We start from the raw sequence: 13,814 nt of genomic DNA, 5'->3' as shown, positions 1-13,814 counted from the left end.
ACTGGATGCAACATACAAGATAAGCATCTGTACAGACTTCCTAGACTTGCACTCCTGTCTCCCTCAGCTTGAAATTCAGACAAGAACTTTGATGCAAACATTCTTCTGCATTTCCTCAGTTCCCAAAGTATAAGCTAAAAAGTAGTCAAGTTTCACTGCATATTTAAGTGGAAGCTAGACCAAGACAACAAACAGCTCAGATTGTACTGATGGAGAGGTTATCCATAGTACGAAGCAAACGTTCCAAGTTTTGCCCAAACACACTTGCTACTTCAGACACAAGTGATCCAATTTCCTTAATTCTTCTTCAAGATGGCTATTCATAAGCCTAACAGCGCACAGGTGTTTCCAAAAGATAAAAATTTATTCAGGCTGGGAGAAAACAAATGGACTATGGAATAGCAAAACTTATGTTTTCAAACCACCCGTCCCCACCACTCCAAGCCCCTTGATTCTGCAGTATCTAGCACTTTGGTAGGCTTAGAAATAAAAATATTCATACTGTAAAGGTAACAGTAGGAAGATTAATATGAATGTTTACATGCTAGACCACATGTAATTGCATTGTGACAACTCACTGGCTTTCCAAGTAGGAAGGAGCAATTCTGAGACTATCATATTCAAACTGTATTTCAGGAAAACACTGTAAACAGGCAGTAACAATTTATTTTAGAATCTGAAAGAGTTTAATTCCCACTTTCAGAAGTTTAACTACTGACAGCCATTTTGACAGCTGCATGACAATGGATATCTCCAGGCTTCAGGTCTGACTACCACTTCATGGATGCATTATTGGATGCATTTATTGTGATGTGCAAAACTGCTATTTCACTTGGTTATTTTTTATAGATTTACTATGTGCCCATGTCAAAAGAAGTATCTTTACACATCTACTAGAACAACTTAAGTCCTAGGTTTACCAAGACATTGCCTTTTCTATGTTGTAGAATTCTATGAATTCTACAATTCAGTCCTGGTATCAGCTGAATTTACTGTTTCATAAATCCAGTATATTTGGCTTACTTGGAAGTGTCTCTTTTCCTGGTGCATGACTGTGATGCACATTCTAAGATGGTCTTACTTTGCCAAAGTGTCAAAATAAGAAACTTAAGTGCTCTATACATTCAGCTCTCTATAGAGAGCTAACACTGGAGGAAGTACAATTCATTTCATTAAATAATTCCCACTAGAATAAAAAAATTAAACCCTACAAGTCTAGAACAAAATATAGGCTTACCTGTATCTGTGAACGACTGTATATCATATGTTAAATCAATGTTAACACTTTCTGCATTTTCCACTTTCCTAAATATGATTCCAAGAAACCACATTGACACATAGCCACTCCTAAAAAGACAGATTCACAAGTCTATCATTTACACACGGATGCCAGGTTGATTTAGATGCTAGCCTCTAGTCTCAGGAGGGGATTAAGCAAAACATCCTACACAATTTAGTGATATATAACAGTTAAAGCTTAGCATAAGCCTGTACCTAMGGCACTGAGGTACTCTGAAATCCTTATTTTTAAATGAGTATATAGTCTTACATGTTCAGAAGCTTGCCTGTGAGAATCTGTACTGACAAAACAGTATGTCCTTAACTGAACATCTCACAGATGAGTAAAGATGACTGATATTAACAAGTTAATATACTGGCCAAAATACATTTAAGAAAATTAATGAAACTCACTGTTTACAGTGTTCTTTGTTGCCAGGGAAAGACTGTGGATTTACATGTGCAATATTTATAAATTCATTCCTCTCCAAATTTCCAACCAGCACACGGATTTTAGATTCAACAAGTCCAACCCTAGTAAAAAAAGAATAAAATTTGCTTTTTTTTTAAACTGTATCCAGTACAATATTATACATCGGTTTAAAATAGTGTTAATCATAAATACTAACTGAACAGTAAGTAGTAAGTTTCATTCAGCTGAGTAGATGAGATTTTATATTATACACTCTGCAGTTTAAGGAAGTTCCAAGTGATGTTTGAGCTTCAGAGGTTCAAAAGACTGAGTTGTGTAAGTTCTCTAACAATTTAGATACAGCCCTTCAACACTGAACCTACGATGAAGACAGTAAGCAGCAGGCCCCAGCATCTTCAGCTGTATTTGCAAGGGAACAAAATTCCTCTTTCTACTCCAAAGATCAAGGAGAAAAGTAGTTCAGAAAAAAAACCTTGAACATAGCTATTGAGTTACACCTGAGTGTAGATGGAATTCTTCCTGCAGACTGATCAGTGAAGTTTCCCTTCCTTCAACCTAAACTGAAAACATAGTTCCTTTATTAAAAAGAATAATCTAGGCATCTTAATTTCATCAGAAACTTATTCAAGATCAGAATCATGACCTCAAAGGTTTTCATTTTAAATAAGTACTGCCGTTTGCTGCAGTTACATAAAACACTTAACTCGGAAGCCAGTTAAAAATCTGTATGTTATTCAGAAGTGTCTTAAGYTGGGGGAAAAACAGGTATACTGTCTACTTCCAAATCTACCTAAAAGCTGTTTAACTAAACTTGTCCTTATAGCAGAAAAACTGAAGCAAGTCTATTTTCTGCTTTTTAGTTTTACTAGAGCTTCATTGTCCTCATTTCTTCCATTACAGAGAACTGCAGCTTTTCCTGGAACTTCTGTCTTTCTTGTAAAATACTGGGATATACTACTTTGTTCTGTTAGAACTATTCTATGTTAAAAATAAATCTATAGCTTTAAAAGCCCTATGCCTGTAACTTTGTTGCACATCTACTTGTGACTGACATCAAGTTGTAGCTGATACAATTTTTAACTAAACAGGCTAAAAGATCAGAGAAGTAGTACTCATTAAAGTTATTTTTAAACATTGTCATTTAGAGGCAGTGCAAAAATTAATGAATCATCTTATAGAACACAAGCCAAACTTTGAACTGTAATCAAGGTGCCTTCAGAACAGAGGATAGTTATATGTAGAGCTCCTTTGCTTGCTCGCTTGAAGCAAGCAAAGTATTCATTTCTTTACATAGAAACTTTGCAAAGTTAAGACCAAAATTCATATTACAGTACTGATTCTCTAGTTCCTCATAGAACAGCTGAGGTTAGAAGGAACATCTGGAGATCATGTAGTCCAATCCTGCTGCTCAGGCAGGGTCAGCTAGGGCACAATGCACAGGACTGCATCAAGATAACTTCTGCATGTCTCCGAGGATGGAGACTCCCACAGCCTCTCTGGGCAACCTGTTCCAGTGCTTAGCCACCCTCACAGTAAGTCTCTTCATTGTTTTCAGTTTGCGCCCACTGCCTCTTGTCTTATTGTTGGGTGCCACTGAAGAGAGCCTGGTCTCATCATCTTTACATCCTCCTTTCACATGCTTATACACATKGAKRAGATCTCCTCCAAGTCTTCTCCTATTTTACAATTCACACAATTACTTGGTACTGTTATTCACACAGGTCAAGCAAGTAAATATTGACATACCTCCTTTAAGAGAGTAACAAACAATGCACTAAACAGTGACTTCCTCTAATTACAGTTGAGGTGGTTCTCACATTAAGTTTTACAAAGTAGACCAGCACTTCTGCAGTTTACCCATCTGCTATTGACTATACCAAAATGCTGACATTTTCTGCACTGAACCCAAGAGGTYGAGTCCCCTACTATGTTAAAATTTAGTAAGTGTGATTTATCAGCACTCAGTTGCTCTTCCTTGAGTGTCAGCAGGTTACTCCCAGATTAAATAGGCTTGTTTCACTTCACTAGGAAAGAGCAGGGCTTGGTACAGGCTGACCACATAACCACAGCAACTTAGTTAATTGAACTGTAAATCAAGTATTACATTCAGCAATAACGTTATGAAGTCTAGCATTTTAAGGAGGTCTAGAAATCACTGAAAGATCCAGCTCTTGAGTCGTCATTACATATCTGATCACATCAAGTGTTCCATGATTACTTCAGTCTCTGTAAAAAAGAACTTCTAACTTGCAATGTGCTGGGGTGAACAGTTGCCCACTCACTGCATCTTCTCCAGATGATTAAGACCATCTGACTTTGAGGTATATACACACACTAGCTCTTTATCCCTTCTCAACCTGACTCACTCTTTAGGTCAATTTTGCAAACAACAAGTTTAATGCTGTCTGCCTTTTACAAGATTTAGCAGGTGAACCCCCCAGTTCAACTGATACTGTATTTGATGCCGAATTGTACACTTTAATACTTTGTTGGCAGAATGTAGTGCAACACTGAATTGGGTTTCAGTTACCTATTGAATACACATTCAAAGAGTCTTACCACTCTAAGTGATGCTCTTCAGTAGATGCACTAGCAGTCAGTACAATATAATGTCTAAAAGAGAAGGAAAATTAACAATATACTGCTTTAGGACTTCATTTAAGTGAAACCAAAAAGCAATTGCCATAAATATGTAGATTTGGACTTCCAAACAAGAAAAGATTATATCTTGTATTCTATGCAGTATTAACCAAAGAAAAATTGATTACATCCTTTAGGATCTTTCTGCTACAGTCAAAATACTATAGTTTTGTTAATAAAAATGGCATCATCACTATGATATGCAGTTTCTGCATGCCCAATATCCCTGCACTCATGCTTGCCAAAAGTCAATCACCTCCGTTTTCTGAAAAAACAAGCATTAATGCCATCTTCTGTTTAGGCTGAAAGCCAAAATCCCCTGTGCTAACCAGTACACAAACCATTTCAAGTTCAGACAGACTTCACGCATACTTGTACTTCTGGAAGAAGTTTGATGGTTCTAGGAGCTTTGGCCAGTCTGCTTTTCCTTGAAGAATCTCATTTGTAATGGCAAGACCTGCAATTAAAACCCAGTGAATCAGCCAGAGTTATGAACTTCATAAGGTAATTCTGAACACTAATGCACAGGTCAGAATTCCCTTGACACAATGCAGTTCTACATTACAAAGCATTATACTTTTTCCAATCAATTAACAATTGATTGGTAAGTGTGGTAAGAAATTAATATCTTTACCATGTTTGAACTCCTCCACCATTACAGCTCGTGTTGATGTGGATACATTGTACGTAGAGTTCTGCTGYGGATAGGCTGGCGTGATTATAGGCATTACATGATATCGGTCAGATGGGTTCACCTATGGCAACAGAATAGTTCTGCTTAGCATAAACGTAGAATAGAAGAAAAAAATAAAGGCTTTTGAATTAAGTGTCTACATACCCTAGGGTCCCATACAGGTAAGTTAAGATTACTCTCTTCAGGTTGTTTCAGCAGCACAGGATTTGGCCACTCCCTATACAAGAAGGGTCAATAACTAATAATTAACCATCAATTTAAAGCTCAAGCATGTAATTAAGTTAAAACTGAATGTTTTTGACATAATTCTTAAATTAGTAACTAGCTTTACAAGACTTGCTTCTTGGTACAGTTTAAAGTATCATAAACAATATCTCTTACCATTTTGAAAAAACCAAGAAGAACTTGTTAACAAGAGTAGAAGCCAACGCGTTTGGATAGAGCTGACACGTTCTTGCTACTAGCATCGCCCAGGAAACCCCACCAAGAAATCCCAGCATGTTGGAGTATATACCACGTCCTGGAATGAATACATTTTAGTTAGCCTTTATTCTTTCAATACATAAGTATATCCCTTCAGATTTACAGCAGGAACTTTACAATCTGAAGAATACTTAGTATACTTCAGCCTCAGTGAAGACAAGTATTTTTGTAGTGGGATAAGGACAAAAATGTTGTCATTTGAGTGTTGAAAGGGAAAAAAAAAAAAACAAAAAACAAAAAACAGACTACCACTTCCCAAAGTATTGCCACTGAAATTTACTTATATTGTTACAGCTATATACTTAACAACAACTTCCTTTAGGGAAAAAAGTTCTATTATTCTTTAGTGCTTGCTCTAGCCAYGTGCCCAAGCTTTTATGTCTTAATCTTTTTCACCATTTGTAGTTACAATCCTGAAAAGTAAATGTACCCCCCCACCCCCTCATAAAAAGAAAAACAAAAGACAATCTAGCACACAGGTAGATCTTTACTGGTTTTAGTTTAGATTTGAAATAAACTAAGAGTTAGTCTGTGCCCAAGATAAAACTGACATTTAAGCAACTATCCAAAGCTGATTTATTCCTTAACAGGCTTAGAAACTTTTTCAACATGAGATACTTCCGAAACTTTAAAGATCATAACAATCACGTTTCTTACGCTTTGCCCACAGTTTAATTGCACGGAGTGTGAGTCGAAAGTTCTCTTTATTTGGCACTAGATGTAGTATTTCATCAGTAACTCTGCAGCCTGTAAGAGAAAAGTTGAGGTACAGAAGTTCACAGTAACAAGTACAAATCTAGTTCCCTACTCTGCTGGTTGAATATCTTAATTTTTATCATCAAAAGACTATGAAAACAAGTTTGGATGACCAATACTTCATGTCTTGAACCTGTGCATGGAACATCTTTTTCATAGTTCAGACTTCAGCAAACAATTTTTAGTAGGCTCTTTCTACATGAATTTTGAAAGCTAGGTTTCTCAACAGCCAGGGACCATTGAGCTAGCGTTAAATGGCAAACAGTTTGGGCTTCAGGTGTTCTAAATACCATTTTCTTTAAAAAAATGAATTGCTACACACTCTTCTCTATCAAGTGCTCTCCTTTATCTGTAGGAAGCTGTGGTCAAAAAAAAAAAAAACACAACGCACAGCTTGACCAAAGGACCAGGAAATAAAGGTCTACCTGATTGCTTTCCTTAAAACTTTTAAATTTAGAAGTTCATTCCCCACCTCCTCAGATCTTAAGCATGCAGAAACAGATCTCCTGTATCTTCCACAGAAACTTTGATTGTAGAATGTGTGTTTCTTTACAGATTTCTATATCAGCTTCAGTAACATTTTATTTTTAAATAAGCATGAACATGCTTACCGTTTAAGCTCCGTATACATCTTATATCCAGACTTCTCAGACGTGAGTCATCTCTGAGATCAAGATTATCAGAAATAGTTTGTACAGACAGTCTTGCAAACACGAGATCAATCTTGGAGAAAGAAGAGCCAACTATGAGTTAGAATGCTGCACTGCTTGCAAACAGCACACTAATGGGGGACAACTGGTAAACCCTAGAGAACAGTAAGGGTTATTCATATTTAGAATTACATGACTGCAAAGCTCAAGAGATGCATTTGTCAGAAATTGAGAAAACYATTAGAAGTTCCAGCTTTTACTTACATAAACTATACTGCATTACATCTTTTTTTAAACTGAAGGAAGCTTTTTTTAAAAAAAAAGTCGAATAATCATGCTAAACTTAAATTTCTACTTAAAAGGGAAGCTGCATCACAATTCTTTGGCTAAGTTTAGATTCAACCACCTCAACTTCAATGAGGATGACAGCATTTTCCTTATGCAGTAAGTTATTCTGATCCTAAAGCATGTTTTTTAGTACAGTGAGGTTACTAGAAGATTATTCTGTTATGTCTTTACAAATAAAGACCATCAAAAGGCCATTGAAAAAGTGTCCTCATGGCAGTGATGCCAGTGCAGTAACTTGCTTAAGTATTATAACATTCAGATGTTTATTTGCTGTCTAAGATTTAGTCAAGATGTGAGGATGCCTGCAGCTGAAAAATCTAGGCAGATGAGGCTGCCATTTGGGTCTCTTCACTTTCTAGATCCTGTTCACCTCACAGCTGCTTCCTTTGTAGGTCACTATATAAATCACATGGGCAGACTAAACACTTCCATGCAAAACATAAATAGTTGTATACGTACACATACTATGAATAAAAACAGCACTTTGTAGAAATCTAGCTTGTCAGAGTGAAGACAATTACCAAGAAACACTGCTTCTATTCCTCATCAACACATACTTGTGAAATACATACTAGTTGATTAGGCCACCATGGTCTACAGAACAGGTTTAGAAAAAGATGTACCTGCTGTTCCCAAGCCTGCCATGCTTCCTAGGGGCAATTAGTTTGTAATAATATCTCCCTTCCCTGCTCATTGTCATTTTAGATTCTGCTTCCTGGTGGACTAGAGCAAACTAGGAATTCAGCAGTCCTGCATAGAAGGTTCAACACCTGTAGCAAGGAAAGATGAGCAGCAACTCACATTCTTGATACACAGCTGCTCTTTTCTATCCATTCTGAGTTGATTTAAGCATTGCATTCCTTGATCTGCTACCATCTAAGGCATTTTCCATTAACAAAATGAGTATTTCAAACCTCACTGTCAAAAGTTTGAGATTTAAGATACTCTTTATCAGTGCCACTATATTCATTTATTTTATTTTCAGTTTTACCAGGACAGTTGTTTCAGAATAGCTTTTAGATTTCTCCTCTGTATTATTCTCCTGTAGCTGCCAGTTCTAGTGCAGTGTCTTCTCTGGGGACAAGTTGTAGGAAAACTATACAATTATAGTTTCCTATATCCAATTTAACCTACCAATAACCTTTTAAGTAGCACTGACCCCTGGAAGAACTACCCTATTTCAAAGCTAAAACAAACAAAAAAAACCCTTCATTAAAAAAAACAATGAAATTCTTACCTCAATGCCATCAAATTCAAACTTGACAACTGGTACATACGCATCTTCAACTGCCTGTGAAGAGGAAAAGCGTAAGAAAGCATCTTTTTGCTACTTTTCACATTCTTCCTAGACTAGGATAAAGTAGAGTTCATGTAGTTAAACTACTCAGGATACAACCTTAGTTATGATTGTCAGTTACGATTTGAGTGGAAATTGTTTATATGCAGCAAGTAGCATCATACTAATAGTAGCTTAAGCTATTTAAGAAACAGGCTTGGAGGCTGATCATGTATTTTGATTAACAGTCATTGCAAAATAAGCCATCAATGTCAGTACTCACGGTACTTAGCGAGGCAGTGAGGAAAACAAGTGAAGATATCTGCAGCTATCTTACTATTGGCTAATATCCAGAGAAGTGAAAAAAGAGTCCACATTTGACAGTGTGCTCTGGTCTCCTACATTTGTTTCCTATCACACCTGAAATAGCTGCTAGCTATCTTATTGGACAGTTTTCAGTTTTGTCATGCTCAGAGTAGACCACTTGTTAGATTTGTCCCACAGCCCACTGAAATTCTGTTTTCAGGAAAGTCATCTGAACAAAGGCTCATTAGCTTTACATACGAAATCTTTCAAAAACTGCAAAAGGAAGACTACGACAAGGGGACCTCTTTTTCTTTGTCAGGGTTTGGACAAAAGAAAGGTTTTTATTGTGAACCTTGTCCCTAAACACACAGCAGGAAGCTACAAACGCTTCAACATTTTCACTGACTATGAAGATTAGCCTGAACTGAGCCAAGTAGTTATCGTTATCACTTAAACCAAAGGATTAATACTACGGTTAGGGATTTTAGCAGCTAGAGTTCAGTGTTGCCAAAAAAAAAAAAAAAACTCCTCCACACACACTAGACTAGACAGAAATGAGCAAGTACACCCCTCAACTGCAGCTGGAACACATACGAATATCATACTTTCCAACTCAAGTTTCTAGGGGAAGCACAATGGTTAGCCATTCACAGGTAGTAACTATCTGGCTAGTCCAGAGGGACACAGCCTTTCTCCCCTATACTCAGTTAGGCTCTGTCTCCCACAAACAGCATTAGAAAAAACAGTCCTATCTGAACATGTAGGGAATAAGCTGGGCAAGAATCTAGAAACAGAGCCATTTAACATGAACAGAACAAGACAAGAACATAAAAAGCTGTGGGATACTCTATTGAATTCTAGTGGAAAAAGGAAAGCAGTCCTGGCATCCTGAGAGGAAAAGTGACTAGAGTAAAACAAACCAGCCTTGTTCAGTCAGAGGCTGTGACTACAGGCCCACAGTGGGAGGCAAAGACCAACAGCAGAGCAGAACTTGAGAAGCTAAGGAAACACCTAGCTGCTGATGTTCACTGAAGGATTCGTGTACTCCRTGCACTTTTCAGACTTCTAATTATCTCAAGATGCCTCAAGTCTCATTGCTGTTCTACTCAAACATGGACTCCTTGGAGAATAACTGACAGGAATCAACTACACAAGTGACTGAAGCAACAGCAGGAGAGATGTCAAAGGCAGCTGGTTTAACTATCGTGACAACTGATGCTAGAAATGCAGTTCTAATAGCACCCGTAGTATTAGTTGTTACATCTTTCAAAATAGCCAGCAGTTACAAAAAAAGTTTTTGCAGCTTAGCTATGAAAGCACGTCACCATATTGCACTTAAGATCATATTTAAACTTCTATCTGTAGGACTAATTAAGCTGAAACTTCTTTTACCTCCTGTGTAAGATACACAGTCTAGCAGTTTCCTCTAGCTTTCCCTAGACACYTGAGTAATGTGCACCTTAAGGACTTCACTATAAAAGTGTCTTCACTTCCCTTTTCCTTCACAAGGGAAGTGTTATTATCCCTATTTTATGGCTCAAAAGTTGACAAGTTAGAGTTCAGTTTTGCATGCAAGATTTGCAACACCCTGAAGGTGATTTTACAAAGCAGTTAGTATTACATATTCACAGCATTGCTCCCACTGACTTCATATAAAGCTGTCAGTAGGCATCACTTAGGCAAAAAGTATCAGGCTGGAGCACCTAGGCAAAAAGTATCAGGCTGGAGTCCTGAATAGCATGCAGAGGAACTCTATGGCAAAGGCACTGACAGAAGCCTTTCCACATCACATTCATCTGCCCAAGTACCCAGGCTGTCCTCTCCCCTCAGTGCTTGCAATTACCTTATTCCTAGGCCTCTCCATACATCTAGGAATAAAGCAAGGGTCCTAYGGACAACCTTGCTTTTTGCTAGTGATGACTCATTCCCAAGCCTTTTTTTTTTTATGATGCAGTTATTGAGAACAGAAACTGAAAGCTTGACTTTTAACTTTGGCCTGTACCAATGTGAATATTCTTGTTATTTCCAGAAGTTGCACAGTTTATGAAGGAGAAAGCTTACTCTTAGATTTTTTATTTCCTCTTGATGCTTTAGTTTTTCAAAGAATGACTGAAAGAAATCTGATCTTTCCACATGTCTAGGAGCAACACAAAGAGCATCTATGTCAGCACCTGCAAAGAGATATTCCATTTCTTCAGTTAATGTAGCTAGCAAATTTCATACACTTGTATCATGACCAGATAACTGAAGTTCTACCTTTGGTGTGTACTCCAAGCCTGTAAGAACCAAATGTAAATATTTTGCCACCAACATTTGCTACTACTGAAGGGGGAAGTTTCTGTGGGTAAAAAAAAAAAAAAAAGAATTCACTTTAGAATACAAGATACATATTGACTCATGTGCAAGCTTAACTGGATTGAGCTTGTTTTGACACTCAGCTGAAGTCTTTAGGCTCTCTGGACTAGATCTCCAGAGGTCCCTTCCAACCTCAACTATTCCGTGATTGTGTCAACAGATCACAGCTTGTAACTCCTTAGTACTTGAGAGTAAGATCCCAGCAACATCTAAGTTTAGAAAGATTACATCAGTCTCCTTAAACAGGTCTTTATGTAGATAGTGAGCTGTTAGTCCAATAGATTGTTACTCCTTTTCTAAAGCAAGTGCTTGCAACTCAAGAAATGTACAAGTACTGTACCAGTCTTTATTAATCTATAGAAGTTAAAGACCTATCATTAGTCTCCTCTTCAGGAGATTTATGTAAGTTAATACAGTCTCAGAGCTATACAAAAGGTAAGTCTAATGAAGTGGTTTAGGCAGACTGAGCGCTTTAAACCTTGTGACATTATTTGAAAACCAGTGCCTGTTTACCACCTATCTCATCCCACTATATATTGTTTCAGTTTTGTGCATTGTTACAGTCAATTGCTACAGTCACTTTACAAATTCATTCACTGCCCTGAAGACTGCAAGATCCTAATATGAAAGATCTTTCATACCTTACAGTAACCATACCTGACAGTTACTAAAGCTTTACTTGATACACAAGAGGAAAGTCAAAAGCTAAACTTCAGCATAAGCTCTAACAGTATGACACTTAAAAGAAAGGTCTCAGTTGTTTCGGTAAGAACTTATAAAATTCTTACCTTGCTCTCACCAAGTTCTGAAATCCATTCTTTGACCAAGTTGCTCAATTTACCAAGAACAACAAGTCTGTAAAGGAAAAAAAGTCATACTAAATTTGGCCCAAGAAACAAGAGACTAACAAGTTTTAGAGTCCTGTTATACCTGTGATTCAGTTGTTCTTCATCTTCAAATACCCCAAATGGTTTCATTGCCTCAACTAGCTTCTGAGTATGAATATAATCTACATCCTTAGGAGGAGCCAAGCTAATTGGAGAGGTAACTCCATAGTGCCTCTGAGGTTGGTTCTGCAGCATAGAAGTTCTGTGGGAGAAAAATAAAATGCTGAAGACTTCACAAAAGCAAGAAAAAACTTATTGGGCACTACACTTCCATTTACAGGTTGCCAATTAAGCTTTTGCCCTTTTCTCGTTTATGTTATAAAGATGAATAAAAGAACCCCCTGCTTATGCACAGTAAGTCACTTGTACTAAGCTGTAAGTTAGAGGTCAAGTTGCCAATACTAAGAGTTGCAAGAACTTTTGAAATTCTGGATATAAGAAAAGACCAAGTTACTGCTACTTTAAAAAAGAAATCTTTGCTTATAACTTATCATCAGAAAATAAAAAGGTCTGCAACCCAGTGAGGGCAACACTGTGTACTTCAGAAGTTTCAGTGTATTTCAGTCTAGGTTTAAGGGTATTCCACACCCCCATCAATTTCCTGTTATTGGAAAACAAGACCATTGAACACTGGCTCCTTTCAGTTAGATGAGGCAYGCCATCACAACAAGCCAGCAGAAAACTGATTTTTCATGCTTTTATTGACTCTGGAAAGGCATTATACTTGATTATACAGAGGAAAGGTATATAATTAAGTGGTACCTTAAATAGCACTGATGCAGTAAATTAGTGATGCTTAAGTATTACCTTATTTTTGCCTAAGAGCAAGCATGAATGGAAGCAGCAATCTGCAATGTTGCCAGGAGTGCCCTGTACTCGTTTAATCTCTATAGTTCGGAGGCTTAACTGTACACACAAACTATCCATCAGTTTTATCCAAACACAAGATATTTCAGTGTATAAAGTAACACAGGTTCAGCTATGATTGTAAAGGCTGGTCAAAGGCAGCTTAGCTTTATACTGAGTTTGAGACACTGGTATAAAGTAAGGCTCTCCCATCTTCCCCCACCCACCCACCCACCCCGCAAGGAGATGCAACTATTTGTTATTCCTTTCCTCTTCTAGCCCTGTTGCATTAAGAACAAGTATTTCCTAATCCTTCTACATACCTGGCATTGCATAGTGAAGACAATTGTGAGGACTAGTATTCGATGAATTGTCAGTGAACTACAGCCCTACTTGTCATATCACAGCTATTACGTGTCTCAGATTTCACAGGTTTCAAAATTTAAACTCAGTTATCTACATGTATGGGTTATTAATGATTGCAGATTTGCATGAACTTCACCCTAGCCTCTGATGTGACTTGCATGGCAGTTTTCGCAGTGCCAATGGCTACCAAAAGGTTGTCAAATCTTTCTTGGCAAGCACTTCTGTTGAGAGTCAATCCTTGGTTTAGAATCATGTAGCAGTGGTTACTATGATGCTGATAACGAAATGTTTTTTGAACTTGCACACCCCTGAAAGAAGGAATATACGCCAGTTTTGACTGGTCTTTCCATGTTACTACTCAAACCCCATCTAGCCTGGTACAGTCTGCTCCCATTAAAGTTATAAAGAATACTATGTGAGAAGGGAAAAAAAAATAGAAAAAAACTTCACATACCAGCTGAACATGAGGAGAGAGAAAGGCCTGGGACAGGAGATT

At 37.5% G+C, this 13,814-nt stretch overlaps 1 protein-coding gene across 6 annotated transcripts in view; it reads right to left on the bottom strand.

Moving 5' to 3' along the window:
• PAPOLG (poly(A) polymerase gamma) overlaps nucleotides 1–13,814 on the bottom strand; it is a 34,581-nt gene that overhangs the window by 18,525 nt on the left and 2,242 nt on the right. For 5 of the 6 annotated variants that reach the window (XM_085299136.1, XM_085299135.1, XM_085299137.1 and 2 more), the window contains exons 2-15: nucleotides 12,150–12,308; nucleotides 12,008–12,074; nucleotides 11,121–11,202; nucleotides 10,926–11,035; nucleotides 8,520–8,573; nucleotides 6,896–7,007; nucleotides 6,186–6,275; nucleotides 5,427–5,565; nucleotides 5,190–5,262; nucleotides 4,986–5,106; nucleotides 4,724–4,808; nucleotides 4,271–4,324; nucleotides 1,693–1,812; nucleotides 1,238–1,347 (exon numbers count right to left, since the gene is read on the bottom strand). In XM_085299136.1, coding sequence (XP_085155262.1) covers nucleotides 1,238–1,347; nucleotides 1,693–1,812; nucleotides 4,271–4,324; nucleotides 4,724–4,808; nucleotides 4,986–5,106; nucleotides 5,190–5,262; nucleotides 5,427–5,565; nucleotides 6,186–6,275; nucleotides 6,896–7,007; nucleotides 8,520–8,573; nucleotides 10,926–11,035; nucleotides 11,121–11,202; nucleotides 12,008–12,074; nucleotides 12,150–12,308 — 1,376 coding nt within the window. Of the gene's footprint in view, nucleotides 1–1,237; nucleotides 1,348–1,692; nucleotides 1,813–4,270; nucleotides 4,325–4,723; nucleotides 4,809–4,985; nucleotides 5,107–5,189; nucleotides 5,263–5,426; nucleotides 5,566–6,185; nucleotides 6,276–6,895; nucleotides 7,008–8,519; nucleotides 8,574–10,925; nucleotides 11,036–11,120; nucleotides 11,203–12,007; nucleotides 12,075–12,149; nucleotides 12,309–13,275; nucleotides 13,660–13,814 lie in introns of those variants that run through there. The other variant, XM_085299138.1, reaches the window with a different exon arrangement.

This window comes from Rhea americana, unplaced genomic scaffold (assembly GCF_003343005.1).
Source record: "Rhea americana isolate MKP2758 unplaced genomic scaffold, rheAme1 scaffold_146, whole genome shotgun sequence".
Taxonomy (NCBI): Eukaryota; Metazoa; Chordata; class Aves; order Rheiformes; family Rheidae; genus Rhea; species Rhea americana.
The sequence above is the reverse complement of the archived record's forward strand: the minus strand, read 5'-3'. Positions and strand labels throughout refer to the sequence as shown.